General features: G+C 40.8%; 1 protein-coding gene across 13 annotated transcripts in view; it reads right to left on the bottom strand.

Moving 5' to 3' along the window:
• The window catches only part of ROBO2 (roundabout guidance receptor 2), an 863,595-nt gene that overhangs the window by 222,115 nt on the left and 613,774 nt on the right, over positions 1-27,706 (bottom strand). For all 13 annotated transcript variants that reach the window (XM_061627931.1, XM_061627933.1, XM_061627938.1 and 10 more), the window contains 2 exons: positions 18,503-18,627; positions 12,352-12,523 (listed from right to left, as the gene is read on the bottom strand). In XM_061627931.1, coding sequence (XP_061483915.1) covers positions 12,352-12,523; positions 18,503-18,627 — 297 coding nt within the window. The remainder of the gene's footprint in view (positions 1-12,351; positions 12,524-18,502; positions 18,628-27,706) is intronic.

Raw genomic sequence — 27,706 nt, 5'->3', positions numbered from 1 at the left:
TGCCCTGGAGCCTCAGAAGGACTGGGAGAGCAAATAAGGATGGAAAGGCCTACAGAATCTTTTGTTGTCTCATTTTTTTTAGCAGAAGGCATAGCTTTCTTCTTTTTCTTCAACTCCAAGACCCCAGCTGGGGTGTCATCGCCAAATAGTTTGCCACCCACATAGGGCTCAGATGCAAGATTAGAGTGGGCTGCAGTGTCGGCCTTCCAATGGCAGAACCATAGAGACTTTGAGTGAAAACACTCGCTGCTAATGACCTTGCCGAAAACTGCATGGCGTCCATGGATGCATCTGCCATAAAGGTCACTGTTCTTGAGATTTTCAGAAGAGACTTCAGGACCTGAGCCAGATCCTGCTGCAGGCCGTCCAATAGGTCCTCTAACCACAGCAGTGATGCTCTTGTGAAGACCGAGGAGGCTGCTGCTGCTCTGATGGAGAGTGCACTGGCCTCATGAATCCTCCTAAGGCCTAGATCCAGCTTGTAAATCCATGCATTTAGTAAATTGACTAGGGGGGCATCGACCAGAGGAACATTGAATTGGTCTATGATGTGTTGTTCCAACTTATAGTATTTGTTGGCAGTTGCAACCAATTTCTTGAACTGCAACGGGACATCAAATTTGGACTTGATCACTTTAGGCAACAGTGATGGAAGTTTTAGTACCCTTGACTTGGGTTTCGGGTCTGGACACAAAGCCGAAATTCTAGATGCTGAGGGAGCTGGAGGATCTTCCGGAGAATTTAGGTTCAGTGCTTCCATTGCCTTGCACAGAAGTAGAAGGAAATGAGCCTCCTGGAAAATCCTATTGGTCACTACTTCCTCTGACTCCAAATCTCCACTCCATTCTTCCTCATCGAGGACAATCAGCTCATTGTCTGGGTCCACGCCTCCTCCTGAAGTTGAGGATGCCTGCCCTGTGAGGCGGCATAAGTGTCCGATAATGCCCTGCCCAGTGGTTGGTGCATGTTTGAAGAAGAGCAGAGTGTAGTGAGTCCCTGTGTCACTTGTGCTCTTGAATGTGGCAGAGTGGGTGCTGTGGCTGGTATGTCCTGTGTGGGGTGTCGAACCTCAGCCGCTGATGTGGAATGATCTCTGGCTAGATCCATTAGGAGAGAATCTCTCAGATTTTTCCCTTGTTTCCTTGCATACACTTTTGGCTGATCGAGGCAGTCCAAAAATGCAATGGTTTAGATTCATAACTGCCCAAAAAACTAAACCCTAGAGGGCCTAAAAGCATGTGGACCCCAGCATCTTTGAAACTTGATCACAGCGCTTCTGGTACATCATTTATTAATGGACCAAGATTGAGGGCAGGATGTATTATTTCAGTCTGGATTGGCTTTATGATTGGCATCACATAACGAAATCTGATTGGTCACATGGGATCATCATGGTTCTAAACTGGCTTGGGTCAGCATTCCCAGCACCAAGGTAACACTTTAAAATTACAGCAAGTCAGTCACTAAGAGTTACAGTGAAAAGGTGCAGAGGATCCCTATGTCTCCAAGGAAGATGGCGGCAGAGTAGGAGGTTGTGGAGTTGGAGCTCCTCCGCCGTTTATCAATTAACATCTTAAAACGACTTTAAAACATCCTAAACATCCCTGGATTGATGCAGGAGGTGAGCTAGTATTTTGTCTCCCTCCCTTTGATACCATACCAGTTACTGCGGCTGGTGTTCTTCGTCGCGGCCGGTGCCTTCTCGTTGCCGCTGCGGTCGTGCTTCCATCTCGGCAGGGGCTGGCTCCTCCGGCGTTGCGGTTGCTGTGGCCTGGGGTTTTGCTGCGGCCTGCGGCTGCTGCTGCGTTCTTTGCTGTGGCTTACCGCCCTTCTGTCGCTTGCTGCTGTGGTCGGGACGTCGTCGCCGTCGCGTGTGACCTGCGTCATCTTATGTCGCCACGGCCCCTGCTTGCTTGCTTATTGTTGGGGGTTGTATTGCCCCCGGGGCCTGTTGTTTTTCTTTCGCCACGGCTGTACCCTGCCTGCCTGCTTGCCTAGACTTCCTGCTTGCGCGTTGTGGCTGCTGTTGCGGGTTGGCCGCTACTAGAACATCGGGGCGTTGCGGCCCTGTATTGCTATCATCGTGCCGCTTGCCGCTTACCTATTACCTATTACCTGGCGCCATCGTTGCTGCTGTGGGCCGTCCTGATCGCGGGGTGCGCTGTTAGTGGGACGCTGTCTACATCGCCATCATGCTGTCGTTGTTGCCGTTACGTGCCCGCCCATGTTGGCTGGGACCTTGTCGCCGTGACCCGGACCAAGTATTCCACAGACCTGTTATTACAACTTCAATGCTTTTGCTTTGATCTATCACTATGCTATCACAACCCGGTTCCTGTTTTAAATTGGTGTATGTATGGATGTATACCTGTATGAATGTGTGAATGTGTATGAATGTGAATTGGATTGAATTGTATTGATTTAGTTAATTAATTTAACTTAATGTAATTTAATTAGTTTAATTAATTAATTAATTGGTTTAATTAATTTAATTTAAATTAGTAAATACTGCTGCTATAGGGTACGGAGGCGGGTCTCCGGACTAATTTTATTAGGGTGGGTGGCCTGTTGATAAGCAGATAGGGACAGGGGCATGTGCAAGCCGGAGAGGGAGGTGGGGGGCCAAGTTATAGGAAGTTTGGGCGGCAGGCGCTGGAAGGGTGCTGTTAGCAGACCCCGCCAGAATAGGGGAACACGGGACAGATGCATTATATCCATCCCATGTTCCGGGTCTGCTCAGAACCAGACGAAAACTGGGGGACGCAAGGTTCCTACTGTTATGTAATGCCAGGTCTGTGGCTCAGAAAACCTCGCTCATCCATGATATGATCTTGGATGGGCACGCAGACCTGGCATGTATTACGGAGACTTGGCTGGATGAAGCCTCTGCTCCAATTCTTGAGGCCATGTGTCCGCCAGTTTTCCGTTATGCACAGCAGCCGAGGGTGGGAAGGCGGAAAGGGGGTGTGGCAGTCATCTATTGAGAGTCCTTGGTTTTTGCCAGACCTCCCCTCCATAGGACTCAATTTGTTGATTGTATGTACTGGAGGTTGGGCCCGAAGGGCAGTTTAGGGATCTTGCTGGTGTACCGCCCACCCCGCTGCACGGCAGATTCCCTGGCCGAGGTGCTGGAGGTGGTCTCGGCTGTACGGGCATTGTCCCCAGAGCTGTTAGTGCTGGGTGACTTTAACGTGCATGCCAAGGCCGATCTCATAGGAGCCCCTCGGGATTTCCTGGAAACCATGGCTTCCTGGGAACTGTACCTAAGTAATACTGGGCCCACCCATGTAGCCGGTCATGCTCTCGACCTAGTATTTGTCCTGGGAGATGAGAGAAGTGGTCTGAAGTTGGGAGTGATTCACGCCACTCCTGTGTCATGGTCAGACCACTACCTGGTAAATATGGACTTCTCGTTGCTATGCCCCCTCCGCAGGGGTGAAGGACCTATTAAAATGGTCCGCCCCAGATGCCTGATGGATCCGGATGGATTCCTGACTGCGTTTGGGGAATTGGAACCTGCTGAAGGTCGCCCGGTCGAAACCCTGGTGAAGGAGTGGAACGTGGGGATCACCAGGGCATTAGACCGGGTGGCTCCGAAATGTCCTCTCCCCCTGAATAGAACTCAGCTATACACCGCGGTTGCGAAGTCTGAGACAGGAGGTGAGACGACTAGAGCGCCGGTGGCAGAAATCCCGCTCCAAAGATGTCCGAACACAGGTTAGAGTAGCAGTAGCTGCCTACCAAGTGGCAATAAAGGTAGGAAAGAAGGCTTTCTTTGCTGCCTCTATTGCGTCTGCGGAGTGCTGTCCCAGGAGGCTGTTCCAGGTGGTCCGAAGCCTGGTCGGTCCAGTTGCTCAGGAACCCTTGGAACAGTCAAAGGCCTCCTGTGACTTATTAGCAAAACACTTCGCTGATAAAATCGAACACTTACGGAGCTCGATCCCGTGTGCCGTGGACACAGTGGATGAACCAGAGTTGGCCAGTTGCATGCCGGTAAATTGGGATCAGTTTCGGCTTCTCCCTTCTGAGGAAGTGGACAAGGTGCTTTCATCTGTGAAGCCAACCACTTGTCTTACTGATCCTTGCCCTTCGTGGCTCCTTGTGAGCTGCAGAGAGAAATTGGGCGAGGGGATCAAAGCGGTGGTAAACGCATCCTTGAAAGAGGGTGTGATGCCATCAGCCTTCAAGGAGGCAATTGTAAAGCCCATCTTAAAGAAGCCCTCCTTGGATCCCCAAGTGTTCAATAACTTCCGCCCAATTTCGAATCTACCATTTCTGGGCAAGGTCATTGAGCGAGTGGTGGCCAACCAGTTGTCAGCACACTTGGATGAAACGGATTATTTGGATCCATACCAATCGGGTTTCAGGACTGGTCACGGAACTGAAACAGCCTTGGTCGCTCTGGTTGATGATTTGAGGAGGGCATTAGATAGGGGAGAATCCACCTTTCTTGTCCTCCTCGATCTCTCAGCGGCTTTTGATACTGTCGACCACAGTATCCTTCTACTTTGCCTGGAGGGATTGGGAATTGGAGACACTGTATTACAGTGGTTCCATTCCTTTCTCTCCGACAGGTACCAACAGGTAGCATTGGGGGAGGAGGTATCAGACCCTTGGCCTCTCAATTGTGGTGTGCCACAGGGCTCTATCCTCTCTCCCATGCTATTTAACATCTATATGAAGCCGCTGGGGGCAATCATCAGGAGATTTGGGCTGCAGTGTCATCAATATGCGGATGACACTCAGCTCTATCTCTCGTTTAAATCTTCACCAGAGTTGGCTGTGGAGACCTTGTCCAAGTGCCTGGAATCTGTGAGTGGATGGATGGGAAGGAACAAGCTGAAGTTGAACCCTGATAAGACCGAGGTACTACTTGTGGGGGACAAGAGAAGGTTGAGCGATATTGACCTGAAGTTCAATGGGGTGAGTCTACCCCTAAAGGACCAGGTCCGCAGCCTTGGGGTTGTGCTTGATTCCAGGCTGTCCATGGAGGCTCAGATTTCGGCAGTGAGCCGGGCAGCCTGGTACCAACTACACCTCATACGAAGGCTGCAACCCTACCTTCCTGTTCATCAGCTCCCACTAGTGGTACACGCCCTGGTCACCTCTCGTCTAGACTACTGTAATGCGCTCTACGTGGGGTTACCCTTGAAAATGGTCCGGAAATTCACTTCCGGGAAGGGTGACTTAGCCTGTGCCTGCTTTTGAGACGGGCTCCTGCCTCAAAAGAAGCTTATTCAGATATATCAGTCAGTTTTTTCTTTTTTTTTTGACTGATTAAACTTCTCCCGGGTAGGGAGAAACGAAGAGATTAACCTCAAAGCCTATTTTTGTTGGGACGACCAGATCTCATTAATTTATGGGACGAGGTCCAGCCGACGAAGGTGGGACGGATTTTCAACAGCAAGCTCTATCTGTTAAAGCGAACGTTCATCTTATCTTCTAAGAGAGAACGCACTAACAGGCAAGCACCCTTCTTTCTATATTTTTCTTTTACTTGACTTAAATTGTTGCTGTTTAAAAGAGATTTGCCAGATTGATCAGTTTTTGACATCTCACTGGGGAGCCATAACTTCTCTCTGCTACGCACTAATTAATAGCTTATCTCTGTTTTTGTTGCAAAAAGCTGTCCTGGATTTGCATTCTAAAGATATACACAGAAGAGGGATTTCTATTCCAGATTTTTATTTTGAAAAATATTATACTGTTTTGAGACTACTCTCTTTTTGGTCTATTTTATTTTGACGAATCTGTTTCTTGACGATTGCCATTAATTGTTTCGATCCTGGGAACTGCATTTTGTTTACTTAACTATTGGAGAGATAAGGCTGTCTGCTCTGTTTATACTGTGATGTCACCAAGTTTGGAGTATTAACCCAATTGTTGCTGAAATAAGAAGTGGTTTTCCTATATTTTTCTTTTAAAATGGCAATTAAGAAAGTGGCTGAAAATCTGGAAATAACTATGTTTCAGAAAATAATGGATGAGATTGAGATAACGAAAATTGAATTGAGTAAAATGAAGCAGGAGATTAAAGATATAAGGGTCCCTGTGAGAGAGGTGACCCTGGAAGGGGTCCCTGTGAGAGAGGAGACCCCGGAGATTGGAACAGGGGTCCCTGTGAGAGAGGAGACCCTGGAGACTGGAATAGGGGTCCCTGTGAGAGAGGAGATCCCGGAGATTGGAACCAACGTGGAACAGGAACAAGATTTGGAGTCTATGGACTTTAGAAATAAAATCTATTGTTTGGAACTCAATGTTATCTCTGAAGAAATGAATGAAGATTCTAGAGATAAAGTTATCAATGGCATGGATAATCTTCTGGACTGGAATGATGTGATGGAGCCCAATATAGAGAAAATCTATGGAATTAACTGCAGCCATGTGACAATGGAAAAACTTTTAAGAGATGACCCAGTGTATTTTGAAAAAAAGAACAGAGATATGATTTTACAGCAGTATTTCAGCAACCTATTCAGAATGGATGGCAAGAAAATATTTGGGATAGAGGTAATTCCCATCAGACTCTTACTATATGACTATGGCTTTGACAGCAAGATTATTATGGAATACTGATAATGGAAGATTGGATATTGAAATTACTGGACTTAACAAGACTACTGAAGATGGAAGATGGAAAATGGAACTAATAGAGATAATAGAACAATGGCTACTGAAATTATTGAACCTAACAGATTCTGATGTGATGGATTAATTGAAATGTTTATTTTGACTATGGTTATGACAATAAGATTATCATAATTAGTAATGAGATGGATTAATCGATATGCTTATCTGGAAAAAAAAATTGATAGATATATTTCTTAAAGAATTGAAACCTCTCTTTGACTTTTTGTGGAAAGAATAAAGTAATGTTTATGAGATTTGATGATTAAGTAAGATAACTACTGGAGGAAAGTGATTTTATAATATGACTTAAGAGACAGGATTGTTATATATTATAGACTTATAACTGATTTGATCTTTGACAAATGGGAAGTCAATATTTTACTCTTTATTTTTTATTTTTGTTTTTTTTTTCTTTTTTTCTTTTTGTTTAACTATTTTTGATTTTGTTTTTTGTCTTTGAATGTTTTATGATTTTGTCTTGTATGTTTTATGAAAATCTGAATAAAAATTATTGAAAAAAAAAAAGAAAATGGTCCGGAAATTACAACTTATACAAAATGCGGCGGCTCGACTACTTACGAATAGTCGCCGCTGAGATCACATCACACCAGTGTTGTTCGATCTACACTGGCTTCCAGTTGTTTTCCGAGCCCAATTCAAGGTGTTGGTATTGACCTTTAAATCCCTACACGGTTTCGGCCCAGTTTATCTCACGGAGCGCCTTCAACGCCACCAATTATGCCGCCCGAAAAGATCGGCCACACAGGGCCTTCTCTCAATCCCGCCAACAAAAACAGCCAGATTGGCGGGTACAAGAGAGAGGGCATTCTCAGTGGCGGCCCCCACTCTTTGGAACTCCCTCCCACAAGATCTCCGGCATGCCTCTTCCCTAAATGTATTTTGGAAAGCCTTAAAGACCTGGCTCTTCCAACAGGCCTTCGGGGTATCCGGGGAGGGTTAATTGTTATAACTGTAATGCCTCCTGCCCAGTTTTAATATTGTTGTTGTATTGTTTTTATATTGTATTACTGTATTTTATTAATTGTATTTTAATGATTTTGTAAGTCGCCTAGAGTGGCCATTGGCCAGATAGGCGACAAAGAAATTAAATTTATTATTTATTATTATTATTATAGTTGTTCCTTTAATTGTTGTAGCATGTGCGGTCATAGCTGAAACTGTAGAGGTTGAACATGAGAACAGTGTGGGTTGTGCACCACCCCTTGACGTGAAGAGGGTGAAACGAATCATAGAATCATAGAGTTGGAAGGGGCCTTGTAGGCCATCGAGTCCAACCCCCTGCTCACAGCAGGAAATCCACAGCTAGAGCATCTCCTGCGGATAGCTGTCCAGCCTCTGCTTGAAGACATCCAGTGAAGGGGATCCCACCACCTCCCTAGGCAGTCAGTTCCATTGCCGAACTGCCCTTACTGTCAAGAAGTTCCTTCTAATGTCCAATCTGAATTTACGCTCCTGCAACTTAAAAACTTTAGACCTAGTCCTACCCTCTGGGGCAGCAGAGAACAAATCTGTACCCTCCTCTATGTGACAGCCCCTCAGGTACTTAAAGAGTGCAATCATGTCACCCCTCAGCCTTCTCTTCACCAGACTGAACATGCCAAGTTCCTTCAACTTTTCCTAATAAGACTTGTTCTCCATACTGGCTATCATCCTCGTCACCCTCTTCTGAACCCGCTCTAACTTGTCTATATCTTTCTTAAAATGAGGCACCCAGAACTGAACGCAGTATTCCAGATGAGGCCTGACTAATGCAGAATATAGTGGGACTATTACTTCCCTTGACCTGGAAACTATAGCTGTTTATGCAGCCCAAAACCACGTTTGCCTTTTTTGCCGCAGCATCACACTGCTGGGTCATGTTCAACTTGCGATCCACTACAATTCCAAGGTCCTTCTCACACGCACTACTGCTAAGCCGGGTATTTCCCATCCTGTACCCATGCATTTTGTTTTTGTGGCCTAAATGCAGAATCTTGCATTTGTCTTTATTGAATTTCATTTTATTAATTTCAGCTCAATTTTCTAGTCTATCCAGGTCCCTTTGGATTTTATTCCTGTCTTCCATTGTGTTAGCTATCCCTCCCAGTTTCGTATCATCCGCAAACTTCATAAGGCTTCCCTCCACCCTGTCATCTAAGTCATTCATAAAAATGTTGAAGGACTTCCGGGAAGGGTGACCTCGCTTGTGCCTGCTTTTGAGACGGGCTCCCGCCTCAAAAGAAGCTTATTCAGATATAAATCAGTCAGAACATTTTTTTTTGACTGATGAAATTTCTCCCGGGCAGGGAGAAACGTAGAGATCAACCTCAAAAGCCTGTTTTTGTTGGGAGGACTGGATTTCATTAATTTATGAGAAAAGGTCCAGCCAGCAATGCCGGACGGACTTCCGAACAAGCTCTATCTGATTAATGCGATACGTTTATCTTTTCTTCAAAGAGAAAACGGACTAACAGGCAAGCACCCTTCTTTCTATTATTTTTTTTACTTGGCTTAAATTGTTGCAGCAAAAAGATTTGTCAAATGAATCAGCTTTAAAGAACTTCTGGGTGAGCTATAACTCTTCTCTGTTATTCACGAAATTAACAGCTTATCTCTGTTTCTATTGCAAAAAGCTGTCCTGGAAGTGCATTCTAAAGATATAAACAGAAGAGGGATTTCTATTCCGAGGAACATTATATTGTCTGGGACTATTCTCTTTTTGGTCTATTTTATTTTGACGAATCTGCTTCTTCACGACGCCACTAACTGTTTTGATGCTGGGAACTAAATTTGTTTTGTGTTCTTGAACATAGAGAGATAAGGCAGGCTGCTCTGTTTATACTGTGATGTCATCAAGCCTGGAATATTAACCCAATTGTTGCTGAAATAAGAAGTGGTTCTTCTTTATTTTTGTTTTGTTTTCGTGGTTTTAAAAATGGCAATCAAGAAAGTGGCTGAGAATCTGGAAGTAATTATGTTTCAGAAAATAATGGATGAGATTGAGATAACGAAACAAACCCTGCGACAGGGCAGTAAGGAGCTGAAAATTGAACTGAGCAAAATGACGCAGGAGCTTAAAGAAATAGGGGATCCTGTGAGAGAGGAGAATGAGATCAGAGATGAGAAAAGAAAAAATAAAGGGAAGATACAAGCCCTGGAGATTGGAACAAATGTGGAATTGGAAAAAGATCTGGAGTTTATGGATATTAGAAATAAAATCTACTGTTTGGAATTTAATGTTATCTCTGAAGAAATTAATGAAGATATTAGAGATAAAGTTATCAATGGCTTGGATAATCTTCTGGACTGGAATGACGTGATGGAGCTTGATATAGAGAAAATCTATGGAATTAACTGCAGCCATGTGACAATGGAAAAACTCTCAAGAGATGAGCCAGTGCATTTTGTAAAAAAGAACACAGATATGACTTTACAACAATATTTCAGCAACTTATTCAGAATTGATGGCAAGAAAATATTTGGGATAGAGGAAATTCCCATCAGACTCTTATTATATGACTATGGCTATGACAGCAAGATTATTATGGAATACTGATAATGGAAGATTGGACACTGAAATTACTGGACTTAACAGGACTATTGAAGATGGAAGATGGAATTAATATGGATAATGGAATAATGGCTATTGAAATTATTGGACCTAACAGATTTTGATGAGATGGATTAATCGATATGTTTATTTGGACTATGGTTATGACAATAAGATTATTATTATTATTAACGAGATGGATTAATCGACATGTTTATTTGGAAAAAAACTGATAGATATATTTCTTAAAGAATTGAAACCTCTCTTTGACTTTTTGTGGAAAGAATAAAGTAATGTTTATGAGATTTGATGATTAATTAAGATAACTACTGGAGGAAAGTGATTTTATAATATAATTTAAGAGACAGGATTGTTATATATTGTAGACCTACAACTGATTTGATCTGCGACAAATGGGAAGTCAACATTTTATTTTTTTGTTTAATCATTTTTGTTTTGTTTTGTTTTTTGTCTTTGAATGTTTTATGATTTTGTTTTGTATGTTTTATGAAAATCTGAATAAAAATTATTGTAAAAAAAAATGTTGAAGAGTATCGGCCTCAGGACAGAACCCTGTGGCACTCCACTCGAAACCTCCTTCCAGTCCGAAGCAGAGCCACTGACGACCACTCTTTGAGTACGGTTTTCCAACCAGTTGTGAATCCACCTGACAGTATTTCCATCTAGTCTGCATTTGACCAGTTTGCTAATCAAAAGGTCGTGGGATGCTTCACCCCTGTAACGCTTGGTGAGACGTAGCTGTCTCGAGGAATCCTTCAGTGTGTCGCAAAGTCTCGGGTGGGGGAAACGTAGAATGACAAACCCCTTTTTGTTTGTTTTAAACGAGACACATAGGAAAACAGTAAAGGAAGGAAAAGGCACAGACACACAATAGGAAAAAAACACACCAAACTATACAGGCCTGAATGCAGAGAGGAGCTAGATCAACCGTTCTTGGTGGAAGGCAGAAGAGAAACTGAAATAAGGAGCTGTGCAGAGCAGGAAGTCCTTGTAAAAAACCCCACTATACTCTTTAGGACTCTGCTGCCTTCAGCCGCTAGGTGGAGCTAGCTACCCACCTGAGATCAGCTTTTCCATGCACAGGAGAAACTACTATTACTACAATGCTATTTATATTGGTAACAATAAGAAAGATAAAGGCATTTATGAATGCGGGCAATTTACAAAATCAAAAGATGGTAAGAAACAAACCCTTTTAAATTCTGGCTTTGCATTGATAGCTGTTTTGCTAAAATGCATTTTATTCTTAGAAAGTTACTAAGCCGTGGCCTAGCATATTTGTTGTACATTATATATAATTTGGGACCAGACACTGGGGAACTTTGTTGGGAAGCTGGTTTTATCAGTGGTGTGATTAATTACAAAAGGTAATTAAACTTTACCTTTTGTAAAGAACAAACCTTGACTATAGCTCATGGTTAGTGAGGAGAGAGCTTAAACTAGAGTCCCAGTTCTGATGACATGCTGTGCCAAACCTTGTTTTAGCTCAGTGAATCATTGCAATGAAAAGGATCAAGAAAGACCAAAACAACGGTGAGCTTCTCTCCAGTCTTGCTAAGCCATAGTTTGGCTTGCAGAGTAAAGACCTTCACAGTTGGGATGAGGGTATTTGAAAGTTTGCCTGTCTTGACATGTACCTGTCTGTACACCAAGATCTTTATCAGAGGTTCTTCTCTGGGTTCTCCCACCATCCAAGTTGCAGTGAGTAGCTAATGATGAAAGGGCTCCACTTGTGGAATGCTCTGGTGTAATTTTCATTTCACGCAAAGCCCTTTTTATTTTCTCAGGCCTTTTCATTCATTTTTCAAATCCTGGCTGGGCTTGTTTTTTTTTTTTTTGCTGCTCCTAGTGATTTCATTGTTTGCAGTACATTTTTGTATATTTTTAATCTATTTTAAATTTTGTAAGGCATCCTGCAAATTTCATTGAACTGTTGAATATATAAATCCCTCAAACAAATGTACAAATAGGATTTGTATGATATTTGAAAGGAGAATGGGTGAGACACAAGCCAATGCCACTTTATTTTATAGTTAGCTTGTGTATCAAACTATATCCCAAAAAATATTTTATCCATCACAGTGACTTATACTTAATAGCCTCCAAATTATTTTGTGATATAGAACATAACACAAATCCTAATTTCTTACCATCTGTAACTTCCAATTGAGCCTTTGCTAAAATGCTTCCAGCAACAGTGAGTGCTTGGCAGATGTAGTACCCTTCATCAGAACGCTGAATATTGGTAATTGTAAGATCCCCTGTAGGTGACACAGAATACCTGGTATTGGGGTGGAGAGGCTGGTTTGGAAAGAGGAGATTCTGCAAAGAAAATGCAGACAATTTCAGTGCAAAAATTATTAATCACCAATGATTCTGTAGTGTAAGCCATTGATTCTATAGTGTAAGTAATATTCACTACAAGAAATATGCATTAATAATAAGGTTACTCTCATTTACATGGTCCTATATGGCTTGCTAAGAAAAGTGGCTGGTGAGCCCTTTAAGGGAAGTTCACTGTGTAAATCAATCATAATACATCTGGAAACAACAAACTTTTTATTGCAATAAAGGTTTCTCACCATTGAAAAGAACAGATCCATGGTTATAATGCCATTATATTTGTGGGTTATTAGAAATCACATATAAATCCTTGATGTCACACAAAAAAGTAATGACACAATGACTGAATATGGATATCACAATAAACTATGGTTTGCCATGATAAGATCTGTCCTAGCATTTCCCCAAGCTCTCACACTCCCTCTCTTCCTCCAGTGCAACTGCAACTGCAAGGAACAGTTAACCAGCTTCTGCTTCTGTTTTCAATTAACTGCAACTTGGTGTATTGTCTGAGCCCAACAAATTGTGGTTAATTGTAACAATGGTTTGACCACTGGTGGCTGGCGCCCAATGGGACTAGTAGGGCAGAAGGAAGGGAGCCCAACAGTAAGTGGAGTCAGAGGCAATGATAGGCAGAGCTAACTAATTCTAGTTTTGTCACAATTCTCCTTTCTGATGAGTTCTACAAGGGCAACCTTGAGACTAAGGCAAGAAAGCTGAGAGGAAGTGCCATCCCCTGGACTGGTTGTAAGTAAGAAAGCAGGCAGGTAGGGGGTGGCTGAGAGCAGACTGAGTTTGGTGTGGCTGTGCCCCATTTACCCAGATGGGGTAGACTCCACTGGATTTGTTTCAAACAAGCCAACTTCAAACAGTAGTGTATGAAGCTGGTTTGTTTCAATATGCCAAAGTTAAAATTAACCACAATTTAATATTAGGATGTAGCATAAAACTGTGCTGAACTGAAATCAGGAGCATACACTTCCAAATTCCTCCTTGTAGCAGCACTGGAGAAGGAGAGGGGAGACCACAAGTCCAGGGGGAGGTTAGGCTCATTCTTGTCATGATAAACAATGGTTAATAGTGACATTGAAATGCAATTAGACCTCAGATTCCTAAAAAAGTGCATACAGAGCTTATTCTCCATTTTTTAAAAAATAATCATCCATACTGCTTAGCAAGATTAAGCATGATCCTTCAAGTTCCAGTGAATTTTGCATGCTGTTAAAATGATTTTTGTGGTGCCGAATAAAGACTAAGGGTTGAACTTGTAACACATTATCAGCAGAAATATTGTTTAAATCAAGAATACTGAGTTGCAGCAGACAGAGCATCACTTTTATCCTTGGTTTGAATCTATCTACTTCAGGAGAGTTACACTTAAACTATGCCTAAATATTGCTTACAAAAGAATGGGCTCAAGGAAGTGTGCACATTCCCTGGCATCAGGTTGGCACATTTCTATGAAGTTCAACTACAAGCATTAGGGAAATGGCTACTAAACACAAAAGACCAGCTGCTGGTGCATAAACTGGCAGTAGGATAAGTTTATGGGGAACTGGCTGTACTTAGGAAGATAGGATGGAGAACCAGGTCCAACATGAAGGATGCCTTATATTTTATAATAGTAAGCTAACGTAAGTAGCTGGAGGCAACAATACCACAGAAGGGGATTTCTTGATGAGGAAGGAGAGATATCTCACTCAATTCAAATGACAACCAGAAATACAGACAAAAAACTTTAGATCATTTGTCACATATGAATTTAAGCAAGGCAAAAGTATCAAGCTCTTGATTTTGATGATAAAATTCAGTGACTAGACTTTAAAAATATTTAATAAGGTGATGTCTCACTACAAAGCCTTGACAATTTCATATTAGGATGGAAACATTAACCTGGTTAACCTTTGTTGGTTCGTTGCAGCTCAATTAAGAAAAAAACATGTGGGTATAATGAATCACATTGAGCTATGTTTCAAGGTTTGATTATAAACAACTGAGGTATCAATTTTTATGTTACACTTATTTGCCAAAAAAACAGAGAACACTCTAATCCTCTGGGATCTGGGTCTCAATACTGTAATTAATTCTGCAGGTTTGTAATTAAACAGCTTCAGCATGTTACAATCAGTAGGTAATAACATTCAATTAAAGACACAAGACACATTTTCACCTTAAAATGTTTTACCCTTGAAGTAATACCAATGGAAAAGGATAAAATAGGGTATTAACACTTTTCAATTACGCTAAATGACTTTAATCCTGCAAATGATGTCCTACTTTAATTAGAAGCTCTTCTCTTTATTACAGCATGATGAATGTCCACTTTATTAGATTCAAGTGTGTCACTATAAGCCCACTTTACATAAACATTACCATGTTATTAAGCCCCTTTTACAAGAAGGTTTTTAAAATGTTTGCTAACAGTTCTTGGTGTAGTTTCACAAATAGGGGTCATATATCCCCCCTGAACCAATTTTATCCATAGTGAAGCTAAGAGCACTGCAGTTTTAAAAATATATAAACAAATTGCTATGACCAGTAGCCTGACCATACTTAGGTTTTGCATAATGAAGCAAAACAAAAATAACTAGCAAGATAGTGTATGCATAATTGAAATAAAGGAGTTTGCCCAATCCAGTTGGCATTCCTCTGGAAATAAGTCAAATGATGTGAGAATAAAGGTGACATCTCAATTTCTCCCTGTGGTGGGATATCCATATAATCCCAAATACCCAAAAGATCAAATAATAATAATAATACTTTAAAATGTCATATCAGGTGTGGGGCTGTTAGATGTGGTTTGGGGATAACAGCCTTGCAGGCCAAACTGGGGGACAAATTTGGCTGATGGGCCGGAGGTTCCAATCCCTCCTTTAAAGTATATCCAGGTCTGCAGAAGGAAAAGATACTTGCATTATGAGGTTTTTGCATAATGACTGGGTAAAAGACACTGACAAGCTTCCTCTCTTCCTACTCTTATTATAAGCTCTTGACCAAACACTGTCACATCCTTAAAATATGTACACAGTGTAGGAAAAAATGATGCTGCAAATTCTAGTATCTTTTAAATTCCTTTTTGTAAACATGTAATTTATTATTTTCATTGAGTCCACTGGGTTGCCCTGTGTTTAATGTAAATATCCAGAGAGATTCCTGTTACAGTATCACTTATCAATAATATTCAGGATGAATCTGTGTGCTTGTATTTGTGAAATCCCTAGCTGAACACAGATAATTCAAAAAGTGCTGTATCCTGAATTACCTAGATTTCTTTGGCATCATTTGATTTGCTCATATATACAAATGCTGACTGTTAGAGGTCTCTGTGTTTTCCCAATATATTATAATTTTATTTCCAACCAATGCTGTAAACAAGTTTAATACTTCTGTGAGTTGTAAACTGTCTCAGTTTATACACTTTGCCATCTTGGGGATTACTGCACTCTCTAGTTTGAAGAGACTGAGCACATACAATTATAATATTTGAAATAACTCAGGTTTGAGGACCCCACTCCATATTTACAGTGCGATGCTATGTCTATTCAGAAGTAAATCCTATTTTATCCAATGGGGCTTAATCCTAAATAAATGGGATTAGGACTGCAGCCCTAAAAATGAATCCCAACACACTAAAAAAAATAAAATCCTTCAGGATTTTCATTTTCCATAAACCAAAAATGGAAGAACCTTCACATCCGGCTATACCACCTAACATGTGACAACATCTATGAAAAATATATATTGAGGTTAAATTAGGTGACGATAAGAGAGTCCAGAATGCTGTGGAGTCTGGAATGCAGTCACCTAGCTAATATCATTAAGAAAATCATATACAGCTATTGACACATTCTGGACAGTATTCCTGAATATTATGTGATCCATATTTTTCATTTAAGGTTTTGAATTAATTTTAAATAAGTCCCATTAAATTGATATTTCAGGGATTTCCAAAAGTCATCTCTGATATCACATGGGATGGTGGTGGTTTGGATATTCAGTGAAAAAGAGAACATTCCATTGTGCATGAACCCAACATTCTGATGTGGGCAGAGCAGAGCATTGGCCCTAATGGCTGAAATATGCCATGTCTTTCATTTTTGGGCAAAAGCTGCTTGTACCTCTGTACTGCTAACTGCTAGCAAAAGAAGCCTTGGTTTTCCAATTAGAGTGGATGTGAAGTCAAAACAATGACAGAATGCTAAGTTTTGCTATATTGGCAGAGCTAATGTGTGTGAAATGGCACTGCCTGGAAAATCACTGAAGCAGCAACGGTCCATTTGCTCCTTGTAGTCCCCTCCCAGACGGATTCATGGTCTACTTGTGATTAAGTATTACAGGGGTCCACCCACATTTACTGAAATTATTGTAAATCTGATTGGATAATTCCTACCTCCTTATCAGTTCTTCTGGTTAGTATAAAAGGTATTACATTTATGGTTTAGTGAGATCTTCTTGGAGGTGGGTGGGGGTGGAATTGCTTTTGGATTACTTTTTCTTTTTTTCTTGCTATCTGCCTTGCATCCTGCTTTCGTTTGCTTTGCCCAAGCTGAAGACTTTAGGACTACACACTCATAGATAACTATGACTTTTTAAAATCTAATATTAGAGCTAAAATACACATGCAGTTGGGCTGGATGGAAGTAGAAGGAAACTATATGATTTAATTTGAATGTTTTCTTTGTCAATGATATTTTAATCATCTTGTCAATACTATTAGTTCATATTTTATTATTTTACTGTTAATAGTTCTCATCATTAATCATTAGTTTATAGATAGATATCTCATTGCTTTAAGATATTTTGTAAGTTACTTTAAGTTGCTATAATTATCTTTGTTGTATTGTCTATCAGTGCATCATTTCATAATACCATTAAGTTTTGTGGATCAATAAACCAGTGTATTCATTTCAGTTATAAGTTCTGAGTTTGTGATCTTGAGTCATGGTCTGAAATGTGTTTTCCTCCAATGCCACATCTGAGATTACTTCCACCAGCTTGGATATGGGGTTTGTAATACAATGGGGTGAATATTACACTCACAACACCTGTGTTCTGAGTCTCTGGCCCAGCACCACAAACAATTGCTGAAACCCAGACAATAGTGTGGATTGGTCTCCTGGTGAGGGAGATCAAATATTATGGATGGTCATTACCTCCTCCTTACCTGGAATGGTATTGCACCAAGTATCTGAATTAACATAGAGGCACCCAGCTCATTCGTCAAGGGCTTGGTTATACATAGAAATTTGACCCCCCTCATCCATGTTCCAATTGTGTATGAGAAATACTTTATTTTGTGAAAATCCTGCCATTGTCATTGGATAACCCTCACGTCTAGTATCACAGGAATTGAAGAAAAAACAACTCCCTATTAACTTTCTCTATAAAATGCATAATTTTATAAACTACTGTTGTGTCCTCTCCTAGTCACTTATTTCTAAACTAAAGAGCCCTAAGTATTTTAACCTTTCCTTGTAGCAAGGATATTCCAGTTTGCTGGTCATTTTGATTGCCCTGTTCTCCCTCATTTCTAGCTGTACAATATCATGTTTGAAATCGGGCAACAAGAATTGTATGCAGTACTCAAAACTGTGGCTGCAGCATACATTTGAGTAAAGGTATTACAATACTAGCATGGAATTCATCTTCTTCAAATTTGCTATAGACTGGGACAATGTTTTCAATGAGCTGTACAACCTCAGATCTCTTTCCTAGTTAGTCACCACAGTTCAGAGTTCATGTAACTGAAACACAGCAGTTGTGGTAATGGTGATGCCGGTAAAGAGTGATAGTTGTCATATTTCAAAGGAGAAGAAAGCATCTTTGAAAGGAGAAGAATTATCAATGCAAATATTTTGGCTTTTTAAAATAATATTTTTTAGCACAGAAACATTTGTATATGCTGTGATGATATAAAAAAAAGAAGGAAAAGAATACAATTAACATTAGAGGACTCACCTGGCTGCCTTCTTTTTGCCAGAACACAGCTGGCTGAGGATTTCCCTTAGTTTCACATGGAAAGGTCACTGTTCGGCCCTGGGCAACAATCTGATCGCGTGGTCTTACCACAAATTGTGGAGGTGCTATGATGTGAGAGGTGAGAACATGATGTTAAGAGATGAAAACTCTTTGCAACTATCTGAAGTTTTTAAAAGGGGAAAGTGCTGAAATGATACTTTTCATTCCAGAGAATATCACCTTTGACTCATTAAGAGAAGACACACCTTCTAAAGATAGGAAGACTAGCTAAAATTTGAGTTAAAGCTCAAGGAATACTTTTTTTAAAAAACAAGTTTCAGAATTCTACCAAAATACAATTAAAATTTCTCCCCACCCAAATTTCTCCTAGGATTTAGGATTATAAATTACCTGATAATGATAATGAAGTGGCACTGATGAGTAATCTGCCATTCCTTCCATTTTTGATTTCCAGATTTGTTCATAATGCTACATACACACAATTTGCTGTTCTCAATTTGTGTCTTTTTTCTTACCAATCTGCATGAGGACGATGATTAAAATACCTTGAAAAAAGGAATCTAGATATCATCTTTTTAAATGCATTAAGATTCCTTTTCATGCTATGATTTAATAAATGAACATATGCACCCACTTGCATTGATTAAATCATGATGTGAGGAGAAATCGTGCTGCTAATGTATGATTATATCTAGATTCCTTTTTGCATTATATTTAAATCATGTGCATATGTGTTCTGTAATATGTATGAAAAAAGAGAAGCAAATAAAACACTGCATACACTAATTTGAAATTAATTTTATAAATTTGCCACGTTGAAGCAGGAGGCGCGTGGAGTGAAATGCAGGGCAGAGCCAATCCACAGCACAATAATGAAATGGAATGGGGGAGATTAGCTCATCCTTAATTTTCAAATGTCTTTCCTTTTACCCTCTTTGGCACTTTTCACCTCAATTAATTCCCAAGTGTCCTTAACAAACAGCAACAACATATAGATGACCAAGCAGGAGACAGCTACAGTATTATTCATCACTTGACATTAACAATATTATTTGATCTCCAGAAATACTATACGTCACAATGCAAAGCTATAGTTTGAAATAACCAAAAATGACACACAAACTGAAGGCACATTTTCCAAACAATGTATACATGTAAATATAGGCATGTGCACATAATATGTGAGGCAGCATTGCTCTTTCTTCTGAAACGCAGACATAGTAAATGGGGCCAGGTTATTCTTAATTCTATGTTCTCTAATTTATGGAAGGTCCACTTTGGATATTACAATCACTGGAGCTATATTATTAAGCATATATGCATTAAGAATCTGATAATAAACACAATGAGCTCCCTTCCAGAGTTTATTTTATGGATTGGACAGTTTAGGTATAAAATGGTCTGGGGGTAGAAAGTTAAAAGAACAAAGAAAGGCCAAAGCTTAAATGTATCATTCAGTAAATCAAATGCATTCTTGTAAGCAACAGTCAAATTAAGTATGTTGCCTTTCACAACAGTCATTACAGTACCTAGCAAGAGTTAAAATACTTGTTGAAAGAAACACTTCCACTGTAATAAACCAAGTTTTTTGTAATCAAGCAATGATCATTCACGTAGACATCACCAAATGGTCAATATAGGAATCAAATTGATTATATAATTGGTAACAGAAGATGGAGAAGTTCCATACTTTCTGTGAAAACAAGAACAGGAGCAGATTGTGGTACAGACCATGAACTAGTAATATTGAAAATCAGAGTAAAGCTAAAGAACAACAACAAAGCAATCATAATGCCAAAATACAATCTATATAACATCCCAGAAGAATATACAGATCAAATAAGGAACAGATTTGAGGCTTTAAACTTAGTTCACAGAGAGCCAGAAGAACTATGGAGTGAAGTCAGAGACATTATCAGGGAAGAATGCAAACAGACAATACCTCTAAGTAAAAAGAGAGAAAGTCCTCAATGGATAACTGAAGAAACTCTTAAAATGGTTAAAGAGAGAAGGACAGCAAAAGCAAAAGGAGACAGAAACACAAACTGTAAATGCAACTATACAGCGACTAGTACGTAGGGACAAAGAGAACTATTACAATAGTTATTGTATAGAAATAGAAGAGGACAACAAAAAGGGTAAAACAAGAGCCCTATTCCAAAAGATGAGAGAAATGAAAGGGAAATTTAAACCAAGAGTACGGATGTTGAATAATCAACAGGGGAACACACTGACTGACCGAGATGAAATAAAAGGAAGATGAAAGCAATACACTGAAGAACTCTATAAAAGAGATGCAAGGATGACAGATTCATTCATGGAGGAACCAGAAATTTTTGAATGAGGTAAAAGCTGCTCTTAAAATACTTGGAAGAAACAAATCACCAGGAATAAATGGCATACCAATAGAGTTGCTAGAAGCTACTGAATCTGTCCAAATTTTGACAAAACGTTGTCAAGAAATATGGAAAACTAAACAATGGCCCACAGACTGGAAGCATTCCATATACATACCAATTCCAAAGAAAGGGGATCCCAGGGAATGCGGCAATTATCGAACTATTGCCTTAATATCCCATGCAAGTAAAGTAATGTTCAAGATTCTACAACAAAGGCTCTTACCATATATGGAGTGAGAAATGCCAGACATCCAAGATGGATTTAGAAAGGGAAGAGGCACCAGAAATCATATCGCAAACATATGTTGGATAATGGAATGAACCAAGAAATTTCAGAAGGAAACCACCCTGTGATTTATAGATTACAGCAAAGCCTTTGATTGTGTAGATCATGAAAAACTATGGAATGCTTTAAAAGAAATGAGGGTGCCATAGCATCTAAATGTCCTGATGACTCTGGACAAGAGGCTACTGTAAGGACAGAATATAGAAAAACCTATTGGCTCCCCATTGGAAAGTGTGAGACAGGGGTATATTTTATTACCTTATCTGTTTAATCTATACACAGATCATATGGAAAGCAGGATTGGGCCAAGATGAAGGAGGTGTGAAAATTGGAGGGAGAAACATAAATAATTTAAGATATGCTGACGATACCATACTACTAGCAGAAACCAGGAATGATTTGAAACGAATGCTGATGAAAGTTAAAGAGGAAAGCACAAAAGCTGGACTACAGCTGAATGTCAAGAAGACTAAAGTAATAACAGAAGATTTATGTAACTTTAAAGTTGACAATGAGGACATTGAACTTGTCATGGACTATCAATATCTTGGCACAGTCATTAACCAAAATGGAGACAATAGTCAAGAAATCAGAAGAAGGTTAGGACTCAGGAGGGCAGCCATGAGAGAAGCAGAAAAGGTCCTCAAATGCAAAGATGTATCACTGAACACTAAAGTCAAGATCATTCAGACCATGCTATTCCCGATCTCTATGTATGGATGTGAACGTTGGACAGTGAAAAAAGCGGATAAGAGAAAAATCAGCTCATTTGAAATGTGGTGTTGGAGGAGAGCTTTACGCATACCATTGACTGTGAAAAAGACAAATAATTGGATGTTAGAACAAATTAAACGAGAACTGTCACTAGAAGCTAAAATGATGAAACTGAGGTTATCGTACTTTGGACACATCATGAGAAGACATGATTCACTAGAAAAGACCATAATGCTGGGAAAAACAGAAGGGAGTAGAAAAAGAGGAAGGCCAAACAAGAGATGGATTGATTCCATAATGGAAGCCACAGACCTGAACTTACAAGATCTGAACAGGGTGGTTCATGACAGATGCTGTTGGAGGTTGCTGATTCATAGGGTCACCTTAAGTCATAATCGATTTTGAGGTACATAACAACAACAAATGGTCATTCATTGCTTCTGGTCCAACATTAATAGGACATAGAAAACAGAATAGAAAACATTTATGTTTAATTGACATTTCCAGGTAAAAGACAATGGCTCTAAAAGAAAAATATATTCCATGCTTTTCAGAGAATTAGACAAGATTAAAACAACCATCACCAAGAACTATTAAGACTAGAGGCCTGAGCCTTCCTTAGGATCTTTTGGCCTTTCTTATTTAAGACCCTGGAAGCCTTTAGATCCTGGCAATTTTCTAGATCGGTGGGAGACCGATCTAGGGTATTTACAAATATACTTTCCCCTTCATTTCATTTGGGGAAGAAAACACAGTGGGGATGCCCTCTTTTGCACTTACTTTTTGATGTGTGCCTGAAGCCCCTGGCCTGTGCTATTTGTAATTGCTCAGAGGTTTTCATGTAGCAGGTGAGGAAGATAAAGTGGCTTTGTATGTGGATGACATGACACTTTTTGTGACAAACCAGAGATATCCATTTGTGCTTTGACAAGTCTCAACAATGACTTTGGGAGCCTCTCAGGATATTGTATTAAGTGAGCAGAACTTATGCCCCTTGATGATCTCTTGCCCCATAGCTTTTATAAGATTTGGAATTTCTGTCTGTGCCCCATTGGGCTAACTTATTGGGAATTCTGGTTCCCAAAGATGTTGACAATATAATAACTGTAACATTACCCATGTTATAAAAAAATAATCTGAATTTGAGGGGTGGGTGTTGTGATGTTCCTGTATGTGAATGTAATGTAAATATGGTGTGCAGGTTTATTATAGGAAATATGGTAAGTGGAGTGAGTGAGAAGGGGGAGTACATGGGTTGTAGAATGATTGGCTGTGTGTTTGAATGGCTGAAGGTATAAATGAGAGGATGACGGTTGAGTTGGGGTGGGGGTTGGACAGGGTGGTTGTGGACAGGGAGGTTGATGTGGAGAGTAAGAGGTGGCTGTTGAGATATTGGACTGGGAGTTCTGAGGCAAATAGTAGGAATTAGGAATATAAGAAAAACATATATGAAACCATATGGGGGGGCACAGACCAGGGGGGAGGCAGAGTAACCAAGGCTGAAGAAGAAATAGTATTGAATGGTGGCAGCGGTGAAGGAAGAGATATTGTATCAACATCCAGTACCACAGAGCAACCCAGAGCTGTGAGCTTCATAGGCAAGAGGCTTCAGGGAGGTTGGGAATTACCTATACACACAGACACAAGGTATCAAAATAACCAGGAAGAGACTAAGGCAAAGTCTAGAGGTTATATTGGATACACAGAGTGTTGGGTAGTGTGGTCTAGCAGGGGGATCTTTTAAGATCTGTGCTACAGTGGAGAGAGGTAAAAATAAACACGACGATCCTGACTGCTGGTAGCCACGAGTGAGAGCGACACAGGTGGTGCCAGGGGAGGACGCCACAGGTGCATCTACCTATCCCTCTTTTCCCTGCTGAGAGAACACTCTTTCTCTCCTAGCCCTCTTTTTCCTGCTGGGTAAACCTTCCTCAGCTGATTAAATATTCCCTCCCTTTAATTCCCTGATGATAGGGCAAGGTCAATTTGATAAATATGAAGGTGCTACTGTCTAGGCTGGTCTATACCCTGAGGGGCATCCAACTTTATGTTCTTCTCCACCATTTCAAACAAATTAATTCTTTATTTCATAAATTCCTTTGGGACACTTCTCCAGGTCTCTCCCTCAAGAAAATGTAAGTGCCTACTAACAAAGGGAGCTTTGCATTATCTGATCTGGAAGATTATCACAAAGCCTATCTTCTGGTGAATACCTTGAACAGGAAACATCCTGCGCCTGCACATTTCATGACTTGGGCTTCCTTAGAGTCTTTTTATGCATCTCTGCTGTCAGGATGGAGTGTACTGGGTTCAGAATTTATTCAGGGGGATTTTTCTCCACCATCAGTTATGCCTGTCAGGAAAGAGGTTGGCTGTGAAGTACTAATTTAACCTCTGTTCTCTTGAAAAACTCCCATTGTGGTGCAACCCATTTTCAAATTGGGCACAAGATGATGCTGTAGAAGAGATGGGTGGTTGGTGTATGGGGGTAACTACACTAAATCAGTTGATGAGCCCTGATGGGGACTTCTTGCCTTTTCCCCTTATATCGGATCACTTTAATCTACTACCTTCAGCAGAACAGCAGTACTTGCAATTACAGCACCTCTTGGTTTCCATCTATGTAGGACCTGGTGGCTCTAAGTGCTTCTGAAACCCTATTTTTGAAGAAGGAACTGATAATCCCAGTACAGTATCCAAAAACTACAATCTGCCTTTATTGCCTATATTTATCCTATTGGGTGATGGGAAATTTGATATGAACGGCCTGAGAGAGGACTGGAACAGGGTACTGGACTGCCCCATACATCTGAGACAATGGCAATTTGTATTAGCCTCTATACTGTTTTGTCCTTTGGACCTTAGGTGACGTCTAATTGAACCAAAGCTCTTTTTTCAGGCATATTGGACTCCCCATTACCTCTGTCAGAAATGTATTACATCAACAGATGTATGCTGGCATTGTGGTGGGCCAGAAGCAGCCCTGAAACCTATTATCTGTAGTGGTGCCATTTTGGATGGAAGTTAATATTCATATTAACTTGGTTCCGGGAACATCCTTAAAATTCTCTGATGTTTATGCCATACTTAATGCCTATAATATCCCAACTTTATGGGCGTTGACAGAAGGACAATGCAACTGGATACCTTGTTAATGGCCAAAAGACTAGTGTTACAACACTGGAATAAATTTATGGCTCCCCGATTGACTGGTGGTTAGAAGACCTTTCTACTCTTGCAGCATATAAAAAATTCACCTTTAGCAGGACGCACAAAGAGGATAAACACTCAAAGATTTGGGATCCATACTTGGAGTTGTTTGTGCGAAGTGTACAGCCATCAGGCTCTGCTAGAGCCTATTCACCCTCCCCACTTTCCCCCTTTTTCTTTCTCTCTGTTCTGAGTGCATCTACCTTTGTTTGCATGGTACTGTTCTACAACTTGCCATGATTTGTTGCTGGTTTTTATTTTTTGTTTCTTGTTTACTGCTTGTATTGTTTGGGAACAAAACAATATAAGTATGCATTAAAAAAAGAGAAGAGGCCTGGTACACTTTTTTCTAGAAACACTATTCTGAAGCAATTTAAATACTGTACACAGTCAATTAGATTTGATTTCTGGCAAATTATGCTTTGATACTATGTTCAACAAGCACTTGCTTCAATCAATGTCACGCTAAAGCTCTGTTATGCTAATAGCAGCTTGGGAGGGCAAGTTGGCTGATATGGAAATGAGATGGTTGAACATGAATAGAAAGCACAGGCCAAGTACGAGTTGGGTATTGAGATGAGGGGATGGGACCCTAAGGTTAATCACACCATGTTCAGAGTTGTTTTTACAGTAGATTGTATTCTACAGCAGGAATTAAGAGTGAGGCACAAGACAGGAGTTGTATGCATTTTTATGTTACTCATGATGGTAACAATGGAACTCTCTCTTTTTCCAAACATCTTTTTGTGCCGGAATGAATGGGTTTTTTAAGGTCACATAAAGGAATAGTTATTTTGTAACTTGTGCTTTGGTCTTTAAAAGCAATCCTACAAGAAAAGGTGTGAAGTACTTCAAAGGATTTTTCTGCAGTTCTTATATACTGATAACTAGCACAACAATGATGTTACTGAATGCTAAGAATATGCTCAGACATATGGGCCAAAAGGATCAGCTGGGCAAAAACTGCATTGAACTACTTCAGTCTTCTTCTTCTTGTATTCATAAACATGTGAAGAGAATCAGATAGTTACAAGCTAGCAGAGCAAAATGTGTCACAGCAATCACTGTATTGATTGGTAGGAATGTAGCAAATGCATTACTAATAATTTCGTGAAATCCATTATAATACAGAAGACAACCCAAATGGGAACTCTACATGGCTGTATCAGTGTGTGTGTGTGTGTGTGTTAAGGGGAATATAAACTGAGTGGTTAATGTGCATATTAACTGGCCATTGTGCACATTTCTCAGGCCTCTTTGAGAATGTGCACATTAACCTTCCAAGAAGAAGGAACTGTGCACATGTCCCGGTTAATATACATAATCTCCAGCAGGCCTGTGTCATTCTATATATGTGGCCTGTGTCATTTCTTGACACTGCAATCTAAACCCTAGCTGGGGAGCATCAGGGCTTAACAGGGTGGCAGGGCCACCGATGCATTTGCAGCCCTGCTGCTCATGCCAGCCAAGGCAAAAGGAGAGGGTTGCTTCAGGGGTGGGGCTGAGTCAGCCCCACTGCCATCACATGATGGTATCAGGCCCAATTTGGGCTCCAGGCTGAAACAGTGATTTGACTCCTGCCCCCTCCCCCGCTGTTTGCAATGCCCAGAGTGAGTAGGCAGGCTACAGGGTTGGCTCTTGCCTGTTGCTCTGTTAAACCAGATTTTCCCTGGCTTGAGTTTGTACTATGCATGTATGCTCTCCTTCTCACCTGCCAACATCCAGTCCTAGAAGCTTGAAAAGACTACAACAATGAGAGCAGCAGTGTGGACAACCTTTTTCCCCAGCAAGAGCTGGATTCTCTTGGGGCAATTTCTCAGAAATGTGTAGGACCAGAAATGGCAATGGGTAGGATCTCCCAGCCCTCTTTTCCCTGCTGAGAGAACACTCTTTCTCTCCTAGTCTTATTTTCCCTGCTGGGTAAACTTTCCTCAGCTGATTAAATATACCCTCCCTTCAATTCCCATGATGATAGACCCCAGGTTGCTATTAAGCTTTTTTCCTTAGCTTAATAACAGCAGGAGGTGGAGGGAATTGCTATCAGAATCATAGGAGGGGGGAAATAAAAATGGAAATGGACTGCCTTCAAGTCGATCCCGACCTATGGTGACCATATGAACAGGGTTTTCATGGTAAGTGGTATTCAGAGGGGGTTTACCATTGCTTTCCTCTGAGGCTAGTGCTTCCCAGCTGGTGAGGGCCTGCTCAGCTTGCCACAGCTGCACAAGCCAGCCCTTCCTTGTCCGCAACTGCCAGCTGGGGGGCAACTGGGCTCCTTGGGACTATGCAGCTTGCCCACAGCTGCACAGGTGGCAGGGCACGTAACCCCTGAGCCACTCACTGGAGGTGATCTTTAGCTGGCCCTTTACACCCAGGAGACACGAGCAGGGATTTGAACTCACAGACTCTAGACTCCCAGCCAGCCTCTCCTCCCCACTGTGCTATACCAGCTCTAGGAGGGGGAAAATGTTAATTTTTTTCTGCAATCCATCCTCATTTTCATCATTCTGCCCTGTTCCCCAGTCAGCTGAACAGCACAAGGGGATGGGGGTTGCAGGGAGATTAAAGTTTTAA

Source organism: Rhineura floridana, chromosome 5, assembly GCF_030035675.1.
Source record: "Rhineura floridana isolate rRhiFlo1 chromosome 5, rRhiFlo1.hap2, whole genome shotgun sequence".
NCBI lineage: Eukaryota > Metazoa > Chordata > Lepidosauria > Squamata > Rhineuridae > Rhineura > Rhineura floridana.
Note: the sequence above shows the minus strand (reverse complement) of the source record. Positions and strands in the feature narration are given on the sequence as shown.